Below are 22,938 nucleotides of genomic sequence, written 5' to 3'. Positions count from 1 at the left end.
GGAAAAGAATGTGCATTTGCACCCAGGCACCACTCCGATATACGGGTGTGAATATACGCCCATAGAACAGGAAATCAGAACCGACCCCAGACTTCTACCGCGGTATAAATCGATTACAACATTTTATTGCAATTTATGCGTGCACGCAGGAACATGGGAAGGTGTGCTCGTAGGATTTATGACCGCGATGCAATTCTGAGTTGGGTTCTGTTTTCGCGTACCCCCCTTGCCTGCCCTTTGGGTGATAATACGTTCTCTTTTAGCTAAGAGTGATGGAAGCATTCAGCAATCATCCCAAAAACTGCACAAGGATATTGTAATTTCATTTCACGATAGATTGCAATTAAAAGTTCCCTACTGGATAATTAATCCTAGGGATATCTAGGCATCCCTGATCAATCCATTCTGTCAAGTTTTCGAGCACGAATGATTGAAGAGCCAATTACATTGTAGAACAATTTTGCGTTCACACCAGACTTTAATATATCTCACTATTAATCTTACTGGATACACAATTGGATCAAATAGAAATAGTCTCCCTGGAGTCGGGTTACCCATTCCCGCTCATATTTGGTAGAACGTGCTTTCAGTGCCGTGACGAAGCTTCTGACTCACATGAAAGAACGACTTGACATAGCCGGGCGCCGAAATATTCGATTGCTGTCAAACCCAATATAATGAGGATGGTGACATAAACCGCAGCTTCATCCGTTTTCTTATTAATTGTAATAACTGCAAACAACTTATGTTTTAATATTTAATGTGGTAGGGGGCGCTGATACTTTACTCGTTGTCCAGGGGGCGGTAGCTCAAAAAAGTTCTGGAAACACTGGAGGGTTACCACACGTCCTCCTTTAGGAGAATTTGTCCTTCTTTTCTGGTTTTTCGAAATGTCCTCCGAGGACGCCTAAATGTCATCCTTTATGGCAATTCGTCACCCTTTACAGCTTTTATAGCTAGGATAATGGACAGGTTCAACTGAAAATCGGCATAAATGACGGGAAATAGGTAATATCGAAGTTCGAGCGGGTCATTCGGGAGTCGAACGAAAGTGAGGAGCTTTTTTTAGTCAACACCATTAAATTCAAGTGAAAAGGGGGTAAACTGGGAGTCGAATGAAAGTGATGACCATTTTTTAAATCTTTTTCGTCAAATCGACAAAATTTCCAGTAAATATTGCAAAATCGGCTGTTTTCAGTTTCGATCAAGCCTCAAGCAATAGTGTTCTCCATTCCCGATTCCAAAATATGGTAACCCTAGCATATGTATTTTGAACTCTAGATGAAACTGTCAATGATGTCGCTTTAAATTCCTTGTTTCGTTACGACAACTGTTCTTCGACGAATAGGACATATCGGGTTTCCATTTATCTGCGAAAGCTAATTTGTTGTTCCGCACTGAGCTGAAAACTCAAGTTTTCGCCGTGTTACCTTTCCTTGTCGCGATCTTTTCAAGTCAGTGGTTGCGAGCGCAACACTCTTTAACAGTTTACTACCCTGCGGGATTCTCTTAAACCAGTGTCAATCAGACGAATACCGATTATTAAAACAGTACGAATTTCAATTCGAGCATATCAAGAAACCAGAATGAGTTATCAATAAACAAAACAGACACGGTGCGACGAGAGAGCTATAAGTAAGCGATAATTAATCTGTAAGAATACCATATGAGCAGTAATTGCTTTCATAATCGAAGATGTAGCGGACCGCATGATGCGGCCCGCGTGCCGCGTGTTGAGAACCTCTGGACTACAGTATTGTTTTAAAATTTTGTTTGGTATGGTAGGCTACATTATGCGCTGTCATAGAACAATGCGATAATGATTTATCGTACATTTGAAGCATTCGTAATAAGCCTCATTACGATATCAGCATATTGTGTCATTGTCACCAATTTATTCTTGAACAATGAAATACATAGAACAATCAATGCTGACATGGTCGAACAAATCTTGAAGTATGTGACAATAATGTCACATAGCCGTGCGATATCCAACATAAATTGACATAGCTAGCATAGCCGACGTAATCGTCATACAGTCGACATAGTTGTGACAGAGTTGATAGGCCCCATGCTGCTGCTGCTGCTGCAGCAATCATAGGCATCGAATCTTCATTTTGAATGAGTATACAGGGTTTTGTGATGTAACAACCACACTAGGGTTGTTCAAAAATAACTTTTCTTTTCAAAATTTCACTAGCTTAGTGATAAAATTGTCAGGTTGCCTAAAAGAACGCTACACGCCAAATTTGGGTCAATTTCGACCATTAAAGGCCGTGCAATCTTAAATTGAAATTTCGACCATTTTTGAATTTATAGTATTTACGGTAAAGAATTTCGACACTTCGATATGACCAAATATCGTGTTCCAGGCATGCCTGAAGGGAAAGTGATGCTTTTTTCACGGGTTTACATCTTGATACTGGGCTGTGATAGAGTTGAGATAATGAGATTGCTAATTAATGAAAAATTAATTTGACACTGATTTGCAGGGAATGAGTCAACGAAATTGAAGTAGTCTTGTTAAAACGATGATGATATATATGAGCAAATAAAATACTTTTGAGGTTGAAATCTGGCACCATGAAGAGAAAATGAACTGACGCACAGGTAAAATACAGCAAAACATATTTCCAAGGTTAATATCGATACCCGAAAGTATCTTTTGACGTACAGATGTAGATTTGACGTCGTTTTGGCAGTTTTCTTCGCAATGCGTTATGATATTTGCTTTTCGCGACTCCTAGATACCTCCACAAGGAGAATTACGAATGCTGAGGCATTATTTTCGAACTTTGGCGGATCTGCATCATCATAGGCCATTTATACGTACCGTAGTGAACTCGCGCCAACCAACAATGGGATGCTTGAGGTATGTCATGGTATCAGTTGATTGATAATAGTGATGACATATCTTCCTCATATCAATAATTCTTCTGAACCACTTCATATCATCCTCGAGATTTGGTAGTGAAAAAACACCTGATGAAAGAAAGCACTCGCAAGGAATGGAAGAGCTATAACGAGCCACGGCAAAAAGATCAACATTGAAAATGAACTGTGACATTGGGCACTAGGCCGAGGTGGATGTCAGTTTTAAGAGACCGCAATCGCGCATCGTTCGGCATCCTCCTATGTGCTCATTACATCGCACGGTGTCTTATCGCATTGTGTGTGTCTTGATCGGATGAAAATATAGTCACCAGATTATTGGTCATTGTCTTTCCATACAATTGTCTTCACTTGACCTAGTAATACAACAATCCGCTTTATTGCGGAGTGCTGTTATCCACAAGCTCATTTGCTCTGATTACGTGAAATTCACACTGGTGCGGTAAAAGATATCGCCTCTAGCCTTGAAAATATATTTTACTGTATTTTATCTGCTTGGCAATTCATTTCCAGTGCCGAAAGCAGCACCGTAACTGCCGCACCCCAAACCCCCCAATTGGGGGGGGGGCCGAGCTCGAAGGGGGCCCAAAATTATTTCGTGAATTAGCATAAATCATAGAGTATTTTTTGAAAATTTATGCAATTTTTTAAAAAAAATTTTCGCGCTGCGCGCGAATTCAAGTAGCCATTTATCTTTATTATTGGGTATTGGGCCATTACCGCGCCACGACCCACCAAGACATACAATCAAGTTTTAGGCCATATAACATGCGACTCCAAGAAGTGTGCCAGAACGATCGGCAGCGAGAAAAGCTTGGCCGAAAATGTCTATGCCCTTATGCAGACCGAAGACTTCGTTATGTATACAAAATACATATAGGTTTAATTGTCCATAGGAGTCTAAATGACTGGCGCCGAATGTTCCTGTCTTCGCAATCTGAACCTCACAAGACAAATACCATCCCGCTGGGAAAAATTTTATGCCAGTGAAGAAGTACCAATTTCAAATCGTGTGCGTCTCTTAGTTTAGAAGCCTACGTTTGGGCGATTCTCTATTTTTTGATATAGCAGACTGGAAGTCACGAAATAACATCATGTAACGAATTCATATCATCGGGTCCGCCCGCCCGAAGATGTTTAATCATTATTTACGGGCCCTCTTGTTTTCAAGACACTTCACTCAGATCTACCGGTAAATCTAATTACGTGAGTATAGAGGACAATAAATTGATAGCATAATATATATGGAATCGCCGATCTGATTGACCGATTTTATCATAAATTATCGAAAATTTTCGCGCTTCGCGCTGGCTCATAATACAGTACATATAATTTCGTGACAAACACGAACAACGTGATCGTTGGGTCGTTTTATCACCCTATGGGAGTCCAAGACCCACGTTTTTGGGGGCCTGACGAGGTGCTGTTTCGTTCCTGCCAACGGGTATACGCCCGAAGATGTTTAATTATTATGGAGTGGTCCTACCTTTTCAAACACACCTGACTCAGCTCTACCGGCCAATCTGATTACGTGAGCAGATAGAAGATAAAAATTGATAACAATATATGCAATTCCCGATCATACTTACCGATGAAATCATTAATTCTCGAAATTTTCCGCGCTTCGCGCGCTTAGGCGACAAAAGCTGGTTCACTAAACAAACTCCCAATGATAATGACGAATAGCGGTGAAGAGTGTATCGGCAGAGGGGGGTCTGGGGGGCGAAGCCCCCCAGAAGTTGGGTCTATAACCCTATGGGGGCCCAAGACCAAAGTTTTGGGGGGGGGCTGACGAAGTGCTGTTACGGCCCTGGCCAAAAGTACTCATATGCGATGTATATCACTATCGTTTTCACGGAGGTCTTTCAATGTAGTTCCAGCTTATCAGTGTCGTATTCATTTTTCATGTATTAGCAATTTCATCATCCACACTCGATCACAGGCCTTTATCAAGATGTAAACGTGTGTAAAAAGCATGACTTTCCCTTCACGCATGCCTGGAACACGATATTTGGTCATATCGAAGTCTCTAAATTTCAATTTAAGATTGCACGGCCTTTACTGGTCGGAATTGACCCAAATTTGGTGTGTAGCATTTTTTAGGCAACCTGACAATTTTATCACCAAGCGAGTGAAATTAAAAAAAAAAGTTATTTTTGAACAACCCGAAATCGCACCGGACCCTTATTGCCTTCGTAGCTGCGCTATACAGGGGTCGGGAACCCTTTTCGACCGAAGAGCCATATTGACCCAATATTTCCGATTGTAGCTCCCAAAGAGCCATACATGTCAATCAACTGTTACGTCACAATTGAAATTTCGTGAGGTATTGGTAGTACTAATATATGGGATGCGCAGTGTACATACCTACTGCACGGTGTAATACGTCAGTGACGTGGGGGTTAGTGGAGGTAAGTGAGGCAGTGCCTCACATGTCGCCAGGGATGAGCGAGGGAAAATTGTGAAACCTTCAATGATTATTTTCAATCGATGTTTATGAATGATTTGATTTTAAACATATCTATTCCCAAAATCACGGAATTTTCATATTTATTGTTTGAAAATAAAGCGCGAAAAGAGAGTTAGGGCACAGATGAGGCACATACAGGCCAAGCCTCACCTGTGATAGCGCAACTCATCGTAAATACCTTAGAATTTATCTTCACTGATATTATTCAAATGAAATTGTCGCGCTGATTCCGAAAATTGAAATATTGATCGACTTCTAAAGTATTCGGAGCAACCTAAGACTACACACATGCATTTTACGGCTACTTACGTTACTAATCAAGGAATTGAATAGCTATGGCGTTGCTTTTAATTTGAATTTGTCATTGTTAATGTCACTTCCAAAAATTTTTATTTATCGGCGTTGATCAGGAAGACAATTTGTATTTGAAAACTGCATTGTCGAACAAGCGTCGCCATGTCAAGGTATCGTGCAATCCAAAATTTCGAGGCGCGCGATGGCGGGTAGATCGAATTCGCCGGTGGTGTTAGTCGCCGCCGCGACAGCAGCTTAAATTTGAGGATTTTGAATAGGAGGTCCGAAACGCTAACCCTAGTTACCCCACTGTCTTGAAGTCTCAAAGACATGTTGATGCTGCCACGAGAATAATTATTCGGGCCGTCATGAAAATTTACTAACAAGTTGCTGCAATATTGATAAATTAGGTACAAAATTGAAAATTTGTCAAAGAGCCATATCTTATACCCAAGAGAGCCCTATATGGCTCGCGAGTCATAGGTTCCCGACCGCTGCACTATAGAGACAGGTCTCTATAGTTGCACGACAACTCATTTACTACAGGCCGTTGATCTTATCCACACGGTGTGCGTTTGTAATTTGTACAGTTGTACATCATTTAACTACCGATGTGATGTTTTGATACCCGTATTGCAATCAGCAATGTCGAGCCTTGCAGTCAAATTTAGTCGTGGCTTGGTGTCATCATTCAAGTGTAGTGACAGCTAAAGCAATACGTGTGCATACCGCGGACTTTGTCAATAGGAATACAGAGAATTTGTCGTTGCATCAATCTTTTGGTAATTATGCTACATTTATGTAATTCAGAATCAGAGGCGCGCGGTGCACAATGCGTCGTGCGCGAAACGGGTTATAAATACCCATTGATAACTGACATTGCGCGACAATTCGGTAGTACACATCTATCAAGCTGACAATCATTAATACGAAATAGACGATTCTTACAAGTTATATTCGAGAATTGCCGCATCTATAATCCGTAATTCATCCCGTTCACCAAATGAATGGGTTCTGACGTCGCATTGAATGGCCCAAATTGCGGTAATAGCTGCTGATTCTGACGTCATTTTCGGCTGCATTGCTGTATTTCCCGAGTAACGTCCGCAATGCCTTTTTCGAATAACAATTATGCGCAGAAATTAATTCCAATACCCAGGCATGCACAATTGCACATTGCACAATAGCACATCTTGGATCCGATTCTAAAGACTATCACGGAAGTCGGCTTACGGCTTGCGATGCTTGCCAGAATAAAATTTGTGACATACCTAAAATATCCAAGTTTTTGTGAATTCAGTAATTCTAAATCTAATTTGGAAAATTAGAGCTCAGAATTTCCTAGTTTTCCAACACTAATTGCCACGATGCGAGCTACTCAATGAGATGTCTGTATACCCGATTGTGATGGACGTAAAATATAAATTACTGGTTCGATGCACGTGCAGTGCACGCTTTCTGGATTGTAAACATCGCCGTTACAAGTGAACTCAGGTCAGTTTATGGGGCAGTTACCAAATTCATCCCAACACTGCTTGCCAAATTGTTTGTAATGCATACATTCATCACGTAGTCTAAGTCAAACACAGTGAGATTAATCATATATCATATATAATATATATATATAATATATATGTATCATATCATATATTTTTATTTCCCTCCGCCAGTCATTCCAGAGCGTGTTTGCATGTGGGGGAGGGGTATACGAGAAAATTTCATGATATATCAAAGGGTGCGAATGCTAAAAAGGTTGAGAAAAACTGTCTAATCCGTCTGTAATTTGCTCGGATAATTATCAGTAACGTCATGCGAAATACATAGCTATTGTTTTGTCAAACCGCATAATTGACCGGATTTCCTGGCATGGTGCATATACTGGATAGATGGGTATACCGCATGGTAAATACAGCAGCAATATTTGATTTCTTTTCATTCACCGTGTGCCTATGGTTTCAAGATATCAACCCGGTGAGTTTAGTCCTCGATGAGAGGGTTCAGAATAAGACATACAGAACTTCGTTATGCATGTATAAAATACGGGGCAATACTATTCGATGCCTCCGTTGGCTGAGATTTCTGATATGCCGCAGCGTTGAAATGTTTAGTACCGACAAGGACGTTGCGGAAAAGTCCTCTACCCAACAATGTCAGGCTGTGACAGGTAAAGGAAGGTTGACCGAAATCGCTATGCTCATAATAAAAGAAACATTACGTAATGATATAGGGCGATTCGATACGAAACGGATGATGTACCTGCCTGTGTACAATGTACATGTGGAGCGTGAACCTCTGTTGGTCAATGGCAATCATGGGGGTTCACTCTTATTGTACAGTGACAATTCACAGATCCAGAATCGAACTTCTCACCTTTTTGTAGTCACAGTCACAACTTTAGATAGATGGAAGCCGTGAGTAAGAGTCGCAGTCGTTGACAGCATAATATATGAGGGGTTGGCTGTCACGGGCTCCCGATTGGATCGTAATTTCCAAGTATAATTTGTAATCGAAGTCGGAGTCAGACTCGGAGTCAAGATTGCGTTCATGTGAGAGTCAGGAGTAGTACACGGAGTCACTACCTACTTCAAAACTAAAGGAGTCGCGAGTCGGAGTCGGAGTAGCGAACATAAATTTTGTGGAGACGGGAGCATATTTGGAGTTGAAATTTTAAAACGTTGGAATCTCGGAGTCGCGATTTGTAATCTTAAGGCAGTGCTGGAGAGTGGAGTCGCATGGAAATTTGTGCGACTCCCCGGCCTTGATTCAGAGTGCTATAGGAAAATGACGTTATAATTTTCAATGGTCGCATAAAGTTTATAAAATGACTTGAAAAGTGTATCATTTTGCATAAAAAGTCTGCCCTCGACTATATCGGGCACGAATAAAGAATAGTAAGCCATTCCTTGAAGTTCATTGCGCTCTAAACATGATATCGGCTCAAATCGAAGATAAAAGTGTGACGATATCTTTCTCAGCAGTTATATCCTTCAGAAAGCCAGCCACCGTGTATTCGGACTGTAGGTTAATGTTTTTCAAGAAATGTACCATTGCACTCTAGCTGCAGCAATATATCACTGTGGCAAAAACCTTTGTGGAATTTCTGGCACGCATTTCTGAACTGTTGCACTTTGTCAACGCGGCCTCCTTCTTCGCCCCATTTCTTTAGTAATTATAGGTGGCAAATATTTGATGCGTCCTGCAGAACTGACCACATAACTATTCTTGTATTTTGTATTTTAAACAGTGTTATGGCCCCCACAGATGCGGTAGTAGACTCGATATTTACTCATATTAGTCTCATGATAACGTTTGTCGTGTCTGTGTATTTCGTTTTTGTTTATCTCCCGAAGAAACCGAAGAACTTCCCTCCTGGGCCAACCGGATTGCCTATTCTAGGCGTTGCTCTTTCTATCGGAAATAGACCAGAACAGACATTCAGAGTAAGTGCCCACATATCGAAGAATGTAATGCATATCCAAATTAGTATCAGAAATGCAATTTTTCTACTAACCCATGTCATTTCAAATTCCTAGAAATGGGCCCATCAATACGGTGATGTCATAGGATTCAAGGTCGGGTTTAATTACACGGTGGTTTTGAATTCGTATGAAAATATCCAAAAGGCGATCGTCAAGTATGGAACTACTTTTAGTAATCGACCACACAATATTCTCTTCACCGAAGGACTGCAACAATCAGGTATCACTACATGAAGATGTTTTGTTGCGCCTAGTGGGTGACGCATCGTAAGAGACATGCCATATAAGTCCACATCAGCTACTGCAATTAGTAAAATACTCGTCTCTCTAAGTTATCACAAGATACCAAGGGCGTCCATCCCATGACCCGCACGGAAAGGTTCTGAGGCTCGCACGGTAATTTTCTAAATAACTTGCCATGACCATGACCCGCAACTAGTTTTCGTTAATTTGGGCAAATTCTTTTTAGCGGATTCATGCAACTGTTTTTTTGTGCTCGCGGCCCTAAAATTCGTCAAGATTGGAATCATTCGCTACAGAAGCAAATTGACTTCGTAGCAGTAGTGGTCTCCCAGAGAATTGAATGCCCACAAACTTTGATTTAATCGGAGATGCCGTCACCCAGGGACGCGGAGTCGAAGTCGGAGTTTCGTTACATTTTGTCTTGATGGAGTCAGAATCACAGAAAAATTGGAAGCGCCCCTTAGGGTTAAAGTCAGGGTGGGAAACACATATAAGCTGGAATCGGGATTTGACACCGAATTAACCACTTTTAAACCGAGCCAAATGTCACTGAAAATTGCCGTTGCGTTTACAGAAGTATATTCACGTGAGTGGACCTACACAAACTTAATTTATGCCCGCTAGCATAATACTTTTACATTCTAAAAGGTCGATTCACTTCGTAAAAATAACAACTTAATATGATAAACGTATAAATTTTAGAGTAGATTTACGGGAATGTTCGACTCGTAGTTGGAGTGGGAGTCGGAGCTCTGTGACGAAAATATTAACAGAGTCGTAGCTGGAGTCGTAGTCGGTGCATTTAAAGTTTCCAGAGTCGTAATCGGTATGTTGAAAATGTCTCGAGTCGGATGTAGAGTGAACACTGAACAGCCACAGCCGTGTCGCATTCAGGGATATCAGGAAGTGACTACTCACGGGACTACATGACGATGAGGAACTTTGCTCACGCAGTTCTCGGACGGTTAGGCTTCGGAAAGTCAGTAATGGAAGCCCCTGTTCTTGTGAGTTTTGATGTTTGATATCTACTGATGGAATCTACGAGATCTCCCATGTGCGAACTACACATATATAGGAAGAAGCTCTCCAACTGGTGGAATCACTTGGAGACGGCAAGGTCAAATTTGACAACGAAGCGAAGGTTAGATTTAATACTATCGACTCTTCCCACGTATGTCAAATGAAGATTTATGACAGATGAAAATTAAATTTGCGTCAGCAAATATAATAGCACGGGTTGCGTTCGGACAGCGATTTCCTGACATGGCGGACACAGAATTCCTGACAGCGGTGGATGGATGGAATAACTTCTTTTATTTAGGAGCACCAGCTTTTAACGTAGTATTCCCAATGCCCATTTGAACCTGATTACATTTATCATGAATTCATAATTTCCAGGCGGCCATGATCAGCCCATCGCTACTTCATCTTCCAAACCTCCGCCAATCGGCAATGTCTGTCCGAAAAGGATTAGATGAAGTAATAGGGAGTAGAAACGTTGTATCCGATTTAAAAATTGTTTGTTCTCTGGTAGCACATGAGACTCATTCGCAAGAGAATTAAGGAACACGAAGATATATTGGATCGTGATAACCCAAAAGATTTCATAGACGAATTGTTAATCGAGCAAAAGAAAAGTGGCAATAAAGATTTGTACACGGGTAAACGGCAGTGAGAGTGGGTGATGCTCATTGTCGGTATATCTTGGCTATGCTTTCTGGATTTGACTGAGATCTAGATAGGAATACTAGAATTGGCACAGTTCTGAGTTCGTATTTGTACTTTGGTCACAACGAATCAATTCACTAAGCTGCAGATGTCATGAAATGAACAGTGGTGTCCCGGAAATTAAAGCGACCAAACTCGCAGAAGTACGTGGTGGATGGGCATGGGGAATGGGCGTCTTGGTCGGTTGTGACCAAGATCAAATTTGCCCATGCGTAAGTAGGCCTATTGGTAATGTTCTCTTTTTTCAAATCGTCACCCGATATGCCAATGCCAAATGGTTGCAGTGACTACAAAAGTTTAGAATAGGGAACGATTAGGGACGATTTCAAATAACATTTAAACATAATTCTAGGTAGAAATCAGGCAAAAACATAAGTATTTGGCAGGGTTGTAACCAAGTCAATTTCACTTTCATAGATTTGACTCGAGTCAAGTCGAGTCGAGTCATTTTCCGTATTTTGAGAAAATGACTCGAGTCAAGTCGAGTCACCAAAAAATCTAGACTCGAGTCATTACAACCCTGGTATTTGAAAATAAGGAATTTACCGTTCTCATATAAAAAATGAAAAATTTGGTGAGTCGAGGTACACCTTTTTGATTCACAATCCTATATACTAAACCAAGTTGTTCGTAACTTTTTTTTCCTACAGTGCCCCTTTTCAAAAATTGCCTAGGTTCCCTAGGTGCGGGTGGGGGGGCTGACGAAGTGCCGTTTCGTTCCTGCCAACGGGTATAGACCCGGAGATGTTTAATTATTTTTCAGGAGTCCTACACCTTTTCAAACACACCTCACTCAGCTCTCCCGGTAAATCAGATTACGTGAGCAGAGAGATGATAAAAATTGATAGCAACCTATATGCCATTCCCGATCATGTTGACCGATTCAGTCATGAATTTTAGAAATTTCTCGCGGATCGCGCGTTTAGGCGAGATAAGCCTAGGCTACTCCCCTAATGGACACCCAATGTAGAAGATAAGTAACGGTAAACATCGTAAAGCCTGAGGGGTGTCTTGGGGGCGAAGCCCCCCAACGTTCGGTTTATCACCCTATAGGGGGGCCCAAGATCAACGTTTGGGGGGGGGGGCTGACGAAGTGCTGTTACGGCCCAGTGTGGTACAGATCTCTGTTGACTCGTATTGAATTTAGCACTGCACCGAGTGTTCCAAACAAAGCAACCCATATTATATAACGTTCATGTGAGATTGTGCGTCACGCCATACCGTCCATTGAGTCCAGCGTCCCCTATATTACCCCCTGAGCGTTTCCCCCCCTTCAGCATTCAAATCGCCAGTCGATTCGAGAACTTCCTATATTTTTCATTGTATCGCAGTTTGGTGGTACTTTGAAATGATGAAAATAGTAATAAACTGATTCTGATACTTATCGCGACCTGGGAGGCGCTGGGGCCTAGGTTAATAACCGCTGCTCTCAACCAAAGTCAAAATCCCTAGAAGCTAGAAAAGTTGCCCGGTTTGAGAACAACTGGCCTACATAGGTCAAATATCATAGTAATTTTGCGTGATATCTATTCTTTCAGACGAAATGATTGCTTGTATGGTGAGAGATTTATTCGGCGGGGGTCTGGAAACGACGGAATTGACGTTAATATTCAGCTGCCTTGTCCTTGCGAACCGGCCTAATATTCGGAAGAAGGTATGCTGGTTGGCAAGCCTTAGAATGGCCCGCAACAATGGCCTGATCATACTGCTTACTATAGTGATTGTATACATAATGTGTCATGTGTGTATATACGATACGGTGAAAGATAGAGATCGTAAGATTTGTGTTATAACAGAATTCCTGTTTATCGGCTACTAGTTTCTTCCCGACCATATTCACTTCAGCTCCATGACGAAATCGATCGAGTCCTGGTCCGACCGAAAGTGCAGGTTGGTTACGCGCTGAGAGATCAAATGCCATACTGTCACGCTGTCATAAAGGAAGTGATGAGGTGCAGAAGCGTCGCTCCTTTGCTCGTACCTCATGCTGTACACGAAAATGTCAAATTCAACAAATACGAAATACCGACAGTACGTCTACCATATATTCAGGACGGTATGCATTTAAATTCATGTTCGTCTGTAATTGAAGGGCAGCACAATATTGGTGAACGTGCACGCTGTGCATTACGATTCCAGATATTGGGAAAAACCGGAGGAGTTCGATCCTGAACGATTTCTTGACGAAGATGGGAAAGTTAAGTCCACGAAATATTTGATGCCGTTCGGAATTGGTTAGTAATTTATCGAAATTTCACAAACGGGAGAAGACGTCGTTAACGTTATATATTAACAGCAGATATGGGGCGATTACTGCATCAATGTAATCGATTTCTGTTACGATTACAGCAACATCCCAAAATATAGTCGATCACGATTGTGATTATTTACAATCACGAGTATTCACCATTACGTTTATTTTTCTTCCTTGAACTCCAGCCTTGAACACTTATTCGGAGACAATAAAGCGATTCATATGAGACTGCATCACGACAGTACACATTTTTTGAAATTGAAAAGTGTTATTAGCTTAATACGTCACGCTATATCCATCACGCAACTTCAGCATAGCTAACACTTGTTGTGCTTTAATAATGACGAGCAGTGCGGTTCCTACTTGATAAATCACACTGTTCCTTATTCAGTTTGCTTATTGCCTTGTAAAATGAATTTTGTGGTGATCGGTATTTTCAATGTAATCGATTTTATATTCAAAATCATCGATTACGACTACGTGGAAATGCCGCAATGGTTGTAATCGGTTACAATTGCGATTACAAATCATGATTACGATAGCCCAACGGTGGATCCACGGTATGAGCGTATATACCGTCCCCTGAGTATACTGCAGTCGTGTAGAATGATAATTCGAGGGGTTCGAAAATTTTGCAATCATGATGAAACGTCACGTATATTCATTATGACGCAATAAAACGAATGATATCACAATGTGCGAGTCAAAGATTTTGAGGGACCATTATTGCCTGTCGACTCCCCGGCTGCGGCGCTGGCACTTTGTTACTGACCAGTTTTAACAACAGAATGACAACTAACAGTATGCTCGCAGCTTGCTAGATATTGTGTTAGGGATATGAAGGGAGAGTAGATGAAATTTAGTCGAATCTGACGTCACACAAATATGGCGTCTGTGTGTTTGGCAGCCATCTACCCTCATCATCTACATGTAGTTACAAAAGTCACAATATCGTGGTTACTGATCCATCAAGGTTAATACATTTAAGTTTACGACTACTATTTCAAGGTCCTCGCTCTTGCATTGGACGGCGCTTAGCTGAAATGGAAGTGTTCATCTTCTTCTTGGCGCTCTTCCGGAAGTTTGACGTCATTCCCAACCCACAGCCAGGCTGCCAGCGACCATGGGTCTGTGATGAAGCATATCGTACTGGAATAACAGTATCTCCTCCCGATAACACACCCGTTACTCTGGTTTCACGATACCCGTAGTCGTGCATTGGACTAATGATTTACTTATCGAGATATTACAATGTATCTTAACACGTTTATATGTTCTCCTTACTGCCATAACACATGTGCTACAGCTACACTACAGAAATAACGTACGCCGTCGAAATGAAATTTATACTCTTGTGCCATTGTTATCAGCGCCTGTTTGAAAATGATAATTTTCTTAATTCATGACAGGCAGTATTTCATTTTGTTCCATGAGTAATTCCGAATTTCTTGAAATGTTATGGGCCCATTACATTCCTGTATTCTTCGTGCTTTTTAAAGCTACAATATTAGTCCCTTTACTTAACAGTTTACACATAATTATAATACTACCTAGGTTAACTATATAAATAATATCGTTAATAGCTCATTACCGAGGTGAGACACTCCATCCATTGCTATAGTGTATTGCTGCGTAATTTCCGGTGATACCGTCGATTAGTGCGCCTATCTATACAGTTGTTGTACTTTAAAAGTTAAATTATTGGAACTTATCCAAATGTTGATAAAAATTAATAGATTGCATATGTTAAATATGTTTGAGTGCGATTTTGTCTCGACTATAGGAACAGTGAAAATATATATTATGTTATCGCTAGCCTTTGTTGTCCTATTATTTTATACTGCATACTGAATCGCACTACCGTGACTTACATTAGCACTGGATTCTTCCATGTCGCATTCAGCATCGATAATAATAATAATATTGTTGCGCAACAGGATAGTTAAAACAGTCGCGAAGAAAACATATCCCATATCGGCGTAAATATGCTCTTCACACCTTCTGATTGTTAATGGGTACGAAATCATCAATTGATGTACAGGATTTTGCTTGTTCGATGTACTGAAAGCAGTAATGACGCCCTAGGAAGCAGCCTCAGCACTTTTAAACACAAGTTGATAAGAAAATATATTTCTTTGTTCAGCACACCTATCGGATTTGCTTACAATACGAATCCGATTTGGAATCATCAGCGACATAGCAAGATTACGAACAATAATGTGGATCAATTTTGCAGTTCTCAGCATTAATACAAAATGTCATGAATTAACAATTTGACATGCATCTTGTGATCACGATCAGCTTTTAGAAACGAAATGTTCACCGCACTGATATATACCTTATACTCTAATTTATATAGGAAATAACAAGTTTTTCTTGGCTCTACCGCTCGAGTTGAGACATGCCAGCTCTTTTTGGAACTGATGCAGCTCTTCATCCACTTTTATAATCACTGTCCTCCAGTGCTGTAGATCAGTTACGACATGCTTCAAGCTTTTCTGACACCGATCGATTTCCTGCTCAAGATTCATAGCTCTGGCGACTTCCCTTTGCCGAAGCCTAGTCAGCTTCTCCAGGTAATGGCTGTTCTGAGCTAATTTCTTGAGCAAATGACGATGCTTAAATTCAGGGTGAGATTTGGGCATATCGTCGAGAGGCAAGCTGCGAGAGCGACCGATTTAATGTACGTAGACCGCAGGTATTGCGAATTGGTTACCTATTGTGATAGGAAATGTGAAACTGTGAAATAAAGAGTCTTTATTACGTCATAACTTCACACTTATAAAGATTGCCCGCAATAGTGCGAGGTCAGGTCACGACACTTCTCGCTTAGTACCTCGCGTCTTCCCAAACCCTATATTCATTGTTCAGAATCTTGTTGTTGACATCAAGGTAAGCGACTGTACACTGCGCAATGAACACATCAGTTGGATGATGAAATTGATGATTAGCAGTCGTTATTTTTTTCGTACTGGAGACGGAGGTTAAAGCTTGAATGGGTTCAGTAGTCTGAGTGTGATAGCACAAGGAATTATATCCGTCACTGTAACAGAGTGTTACACGACTGTGGCATGATAATGACTTTTCTCATACGCGTCTATTGCATGGTGCTATTATTGATTACGCAGTTGGATCCCAAAATCGTAGACGAATCTGAGATTATACGGTTTCGAGGAACGATAATCGCCCGCCGTTCTTCAAGCATATGTTCGAGGCAGCGCGGTGTTCGCATTAGCATAGTGGGATAATTTCTCGATCTCTTGATTATGGCCACTGGCTGTTCTAATGCCAGTATCAGGAGCGTAGAAAGCGACGTCGTATCAACTCTTCTGCACTAATCACCGTAGCTTGATTGCGTCTAGCGCTACAGCTGAGTGAATGCTTTGCGATTTTCAGAAGTCGTGTTGTAGAAGGTTTGGGATGAGGTCTCATGGTTGATACGATGTAATAGTCTATGAAATATTAAAGTAGACGCATAGCGCATAATACACGAAGTGAGAAAGTGTTTTGGATCGGTTAAACTCTTGCGGATTAATGCATTAGCGGAAGAAACTTGCAATGGGGCATTTCCGGCGGAGATTGTTTAGCGGACAAACAGTCCTACAGCGTTACTTCTCAACGAAATCCAGTGGAATCAATGCTGAAACAGAACGGACGCGACGCGTAATAACCGTGTTTACCATGGTGCTTGTAATTGCAACAGCAATTAGCCTTCTGGTGTGGATCGTCCCTGGTAGGCCTGCGCTAGTTCAGCAAAATAAGGCGCATAAGTACAGCCCGCGCAAGGGATCATTAGAATCAATTAACTCGAAATATGCAATATACGATTCGAGTCGCAGAATCGATTCATACGATGTAAATAATGACGGCAAACTTGAACGCCGACCTCTGATGAACAATTTGTTCGGTGACGAACTCGCGCAAGCCAAGAAAACCGGGGTATTGGTTAGAAGTCGACGTAACGTTATGATCGACGGCGATGAATACCTAGGGGCCGACGTGTCGGAAGATAGCATACAAATAAAAACGATATCCGTCGTGAGCAGTAACGACATAGAGGTGGATGAATTTCGTGAGAGTAACAGAGATCAGAATGATACGGACAATCCGATCGATTCCCGCGAGCGTGTGGACAAGAAAATTAACATCGAAGACACGACACTGGAGCAGCCTACAGAGACGGATATAATATACCAAAATGCCGTTGAGATTTGCGACAAGCGATTATATTCTAATCAAACGTAAGTAAACCGATCAATCATTTCCTGCTCTTGGAACGTACAATGATCAATACCATTATACCCACTGTACATTTTTGTGACCGCACGGTGTGTGTCGCTAACTAATCGACAGGCGAAATTTCTCATAGATTTGAATCCCAAGGTTTTCTACAGCAGACTGATGACCAAATGTGGATTGCATAGCTACTGAGACCCATTCATCCAAAATTGAAATCTGGAGAAAATATTTACCACTCCTTACATCACTCGTTATCAGGCATATCAAGTGCGGGTCGATAACACGATGCATGTTTTTCGCCCTAATGCCGTACCGTAGTGCTGCGTGGTTGGATAACAACGAGGGCGAAGTAGATTGAAATTAGCCGACCGCGCATTATTGCGTCTATGCGGTGGAGATTCTACTGCAATATAATGCGTACGTAGCGTATTCATGTGCGTTCTAAATCGGAGATCAGCGTGTATTCGAAATTCAACTTCAAAAATAAGACGATATCAAACGATTGCACGATTTGTTTGTGAATTTCGATTTGAAGATCCAAATTCAGCACAATATTCTGATTTGCAAATAGGCTATTAAATTCACTGATCTCGGGTGTATAATGTACATATGTATTTTGTATATACTATCTGCCAGAGCTCCCTTTCCAGCTGTACGTAGCATTTCTATTAAAACGATAACACCGCGGCCGCCGTACTGACGCAAACCTGACGCCTAAACCGCAGTTCTAAACAGATATGCAAAATTGATGTCTTGAAATGAAAACTATCCGTACCATCTATACGCGATGTTATCGCGTTATACCGTGGACGTATTTATTATGTGCGCAAAATGAATTGTCGCGGTTTGTCGAAGATAGCGGGAATTTTTAAACTTTGTACCCCGACTGCTTTGTGAATTTCTAATGAGTAAAGCACTTAGAATAATTTTGTAGTTCTAGTTCTGGTTAGTTGTTTTGCTCCTTCTTCCGGAGAGTGTTTTTATCGCCCGCGCCTGCCGATACTGGATACGCCGTACATGGTAAACGGATTAACATGCTGTGTGATATTCTCGGAATTAATGAAACCTGGTGAAAGCTACGTCATCAAACTATGGGCGACCCTCGCAGCGGCGGAATGGCGAACAAGCCATTACGAGGCATGATTAAAAATTAATAACGACACGCGTCAAAACAAATACGGCGAAGAGATTCAGAGGATCATCCCGTGTAGACGCGTCCTTGATTGCATTGTAGCGGTGTGAATATATGAAATGATCCTATTTTATTGATGATAATGGTGACTCGCGGATGAGACATATCGTATCCACCTATAAACCTTGTTCGATAGTACCCTTACGCACGCCCAGGCTAGAATCTGCACATTGATTTTATATCGTATGTATATTATAATCATTATACCTAATCGATGATGATGCTCGGTTTCGTGTCTTATGGAATATCCCGACCGAATTTAAGAATATGCGAGATGCCTTGATGCATATGTAATCCACCGTGTTCCTCGACTTGTACCAACTGTGTAGCTGCGTCGTCGATCAATGTGTTCGGTTCATTTGTCCTGCATGAGGCGAGGTCGTCTGCGATTTTTGCAATAATTTTTCAAGTATCCGCTATTGCCAGATATCACAAAGTTCCAGTGGCGTGATGTGGCTTCAATCGCTAATCGTTTTTTCGTTTATATCTTTTGATATATTTGTCGGTAGAATTTTGGAATTCGCCCGACAAGACCATAATTTTTTTTCGATGTCGGGAAATCTGACCGAATTTATGCCTGTTATATGATCAATATTGAACTGGACAGTTGAACACAGGAAACGCAACGTCATCAACAGAATTGCAGTTTGCGGAACTTTGAATCTATGCTTACTAAGTATTCGGATGGCACACAATAACGGACAAAACGAAATAATCAGCGTGCACTGAAAAAAAAAATTACCTCGATTTACCGCGAAAGGTCTGGAAGCAGGGTGGCCAGCCACTTGGCAGTAATATAACATTACCGTCGCTCAATGTAAATTTAACTTACACCCGTCCGGTAATCCTACTTTACATGCCAGACTGTAATGTTACAGTCACCTCTGGTATATTCAATCTACATTTTCTTCTGTACATTTACCACCGAGACTGTAATTTTACCGCCTTATACCTACCTACAACCCTACATGCTGTCCTTGTAAATCAGATTACATGCCAGCTTGTAAATTCACGTCTCAGCCTACATCCATACCTATCCCAAAGCAACGCGATGCCAAAATACCGCAAAAGTTTCTTCACGCTCTCAAGACGACATTAGGACAACTGTATATTCATTCATGATTCACGATGAAAAAGTATTGCTGCTGGAGGTATAATTCTTGTTTAGGAGGCATGCAAATATAGCACGAGTGGTCCCAAGAAAAGGTGAATTAATTCCAACGCCGGATAAACTTCCAATTGTTTCTTTTTCTCGTCTTCATTCCTTCTGTGTGACTAGTATCTTGCAGTTCCACTAAAAATAATTCATGCATAAGTCGCTATACTAAGCCAAGTTGCTAACCTAGACATGACTTATAAAGACTAAGACAAATAGTCTAACAAAAATATAACAAGTTTTGAAGTACCGGTACTGGTACATTGTGAGTTGACGACTCCTCATTTGACATGATATAGCAGAGATTCATTACTTAACTGATCAATGTATTGAAAGAAAAGGTGCCTCATTTGATGCGGCATGTTAGCCAAACATATCGAGCAGTGGACGAAAACATATCTAAGCTATGACCCAATAAATGTCAATAACAAACTAACAGTTTTAACTACTCCGCGGCAGAGTATGTGGTGTCGCAGGTCATTATACAAGTCAACTAATATCCCAAAATAGAACTGAGAATGGGGCGACTGAAATATTTAAATCATGAAACCAAAGTCATCCGGGTGGTGTGCACAGTCGTAGATATTCACGGTAACTAATACTATACAGTAGGCTACTGTACCTTTTACGATGCGCATCCCATTCATCAGTCCTGGGAATCTTCAACGAAAGTCTCTACTTTCTTCAATCACAAGTCACAAGCTTCGCACCGTCAGCCTTTGCATGCCCAAAGCTCAATATTAATGGCCGACCAGTCGGCTACTCGGCTCGACACGCAGACGACTTTGAAATAAGTGATATTCATCCGCTCACATATGCCACCAATAATATTTACTGTCCACGTTATAATGTTCAATCCAGGATGGTTTTTCATACAGAAACATCTATCAACACCTATAGTCCCTTTCTTTTGCATCTAATTTCGTATATATTGATATTTATTGCTTCACGTGTGGTTCCCTACTTACTTACCTAACCGGACGCTATTTGTGATGTCACAGTTGATTGTTGGTTGTTTACTACGAATCTCAGAAAAACTCGCAACGCGCAACCTAAGGTAACCTATTATAGGTCGCCGTGTCCGCCATTAAGAAATGGTCAACTGAGCCTGCTGTGCTGATATTTCTAGTTTCAGGAATAAGATTATATATCCTAAACTGATTTTTGTAACTCATTAGCCCTATCTGTTACAACAAATCTAACCGCCGAGACCGACCGTGTAGCCATAGCCTTATAATATAATGGCTATGGTGTAACTATTGTCAGCTGCTTCTTGCACCCAACTATGCACTATACCGAAAATGGTACTAGGGTCAACCAGTTCCGTGTGACCTAATCCTGTCTCGCGAACGAGGTTGAATCAGGTCAAATCGCAACGAGAATGATATCACAGTGACATGCACTTCCACGTATCCACTGGTTGCTGGGGCTTGGAAGCTAATCAATTTTGCCATTAGCTTGGTAAAATGCCGTAGCGAGTAACTGTCAGTAACCTTGCGAAGAAATTCTGGTAACTTGACTTAGCAGCTAAATTAATGTAATATTACATATCAAAATGTAAAATGACAAGCTACACGCTACTATTGGCTGCGACCGGTAATTCGTTGTAAAATTTACAGAAATTTCTTTGTAAATCTACCAGATTTTTTTGTGTGTGGACATATTCTATATTCCGTGCCTGTGAGTGTATGCTATTAGTATGTATCAAATAATATATATATTTTCAGTAACGCAACCGCACCGGAAAACTCAACGGCACATGAAGCGCCCCATTCCGACCATTGCTCCATGGAACGCGAAGGAGGCTTTGCGGCTCTATGGATTGCACTATTCCTCCTTCTCATTCTATTTCTATTTATCGGTGAGAATTTACCGTGTTTCGAGTGCGATTACGCGTACAAATCAGTTAGTACCCAGAGACGGACAAAGGATAATCAGCGTCGGTACTCAAGTAGAAGAAGAAGTAGAAGTAGGAGTAGTAGTCACGCCGTAAATTTGTACCCAATTATAAGTAGAAGTAGCAACTGTCGAGACAAGTATAAACTAATTTAATTGGTTGTAGATAATGAATAGGCATGAGAAGAAATGGAGTAAGTAGTTTCCGCAGTAGAATTGCTCGCATGTTGCATAATTATTGGAATTTGATATCGAAACACCGTATAGTACAACGAAACTGTTGTGCGTTTTATGCGATCAGTGCCAATTACTACAGTACATCGCAGCTCCAATTCATCTATTACACTGCAGCACGGTGTTGTTGTACGCCTTTACGCATGATCATAAAATGAACTATTGATCATGCGCATAATTCGGCCAAACACTTTTATCCGTCCAAAAGTGAGCGGAACTAAGGTGTCCGAATTAAGCGGAGTCGACTGTACATGAACATTTCGAGAACGTCTTCAGTTATGACCGTCTAGTTCAGTGGTTCCCAACCTTTTTCGACCCATCGCCCCCTTTTCAAGGTCAACACCGATCATCGCCCCCCAAATTTTGTGCACCGATAATTGGCCATACAGACTGTAATCACCGGCGGGTTGACTAAAAAAAAAAAAAAAAAAAAGGTCATCTTTCTCCGCTCAGAGCTGAAAATAACGTTTTTTTCTCTCCGAATTGCTAGGTGGATGACTAAAAAAAAAAAAAAAAAAAAAAAAAAAAAAAGGTCAGCCGTTTTGACGCGTCATCGCCCCCCTATCGCCCCCTTCGCTATTTTCGCCCCCCGTCGCCCCCTTTGTCCATTTTCGCCCCCCTATCGCCCCCTTCGTCATTTTCGCCCCCCTAGATCGCCAAATCGCCCCCTGGGGGGCGATATCGCCCACGTTGGGAACCACTGGTCTAGTTCATATTGCAATTTCAATCATGGGAGTAATGAAAACCTATCCCAAAATTACTTTACAAAAGTAAGTAGTTTTGCCTGAAATTGTACACTATGTACAGGTATGAAATGGAAGAAGTCTAAGACACAACCACATTAGTAATAGTGCAACTATT

The 22,938-nt window shown here is 41.2% G+C and overlaps 2 protein-coding genes and 1 long non-coding RNA gene across 5 annotated transcripts in view; 2 read left to right on the top strand and 1 right to left on the bottom strand.

Moving 5' to 3' along the window:
• The first annotated feature begins 8,015 nt into the window (after window positions 1-8,015).
• LOC145446282 (cytochrome P450 2C41-like) lies at window positions 8,016-15,175 on the top strand. 2 transcript variants are annotated; one of them, XM_080324534.1, is made up of 11 exons: window positions 8,026-9,096; window positions 9,190-9,355; window positions 10,273-10,382; window positions 10,454-10,519; window positions 10,576-10,716; window positions 10,777-10,857; window positions 10,913-11,039; window positions 12,645-12,760; window positions 12,952-13,137; window positions 13,199-13,340; window positions 14,369-15,175. In XM_080324534.1, exons 1-11 carry the CDS (start codon window positions 8,905-8,907, stop codon window positions 14,569-14,571), a joined length of 1,530 nt encoding a protein of 509 aa, XP_080180660.1. In that variant the 5' UTR covers window positions 8,026-8,904; the 3' UTR covers window positions 14,572-15,175. The 2 variants fall into 2 exon arrangements, with proteins under 2 accessions (XP_080180661.1, XP_080180660.1); XM_080324535.1 differs by lacking the exon at window positions 10,576-10,716 and having other exon boundaries at window positions 8,016-9,096.
• A 149-nt stretch (window positions 15,176-15,324) lies between these two features.
• Window positions 15,325-22,938, top strand: part of LOC145446278 (sodium/potassium/calcium exchanger 4-like) — an 18,500-nt gene continuing 10,886 nt past the window's right edge. For both annotated transcript variants that reach the window (XR_013917249.1, XM_080324530.1), the window contains exons 1-2: window positions 15,325-17,601; window positions 21,675-21,808. Coding sequence is in view for 1 of the 2 variants with exons in the window: in XM_080324530.1 (XP_080180656.1) it covers window positions 16,919-17,601; window positions 21,675-21,808 (817 nt within the window). In the remaining variant the exon portion in view is untranslated. The remainder of the gene's footprint in view (window positions 17,602-21,674; window positions 21,809-22,938) is intronic.
• LOC145446293 (uncharacterized) lies at window positions 19,878-21,600 on the bottom strand. The gene is made up of 2 exons (XR_013917252.1): window positions 20,570-21,600; window positions 19,878-20,085 (listed from the first exon to the last, which is right to left on the bottom strand). It is a non-coding gene; the product is annotated as an uncharacterized LOC145446293 (long non-coding RNA).

Source organism: Botryllus schlosseri, chromosome 9, assembly GCF_051294905.1.
Source record: "Botryllus schlosseri isolate E-star chromosome 9, Bs_hap1, whole genome shotgun sequence".
Lineage (NCBI taxonomy): Eukaryota > Metazoa > Chordata > Ascidiacea > Stolidobranchia > Styelidae > Botryllus > Botryllus schlosseri.
This window is presented reverse-complemented; position numbering and strand designations above follow the sequence as displayed.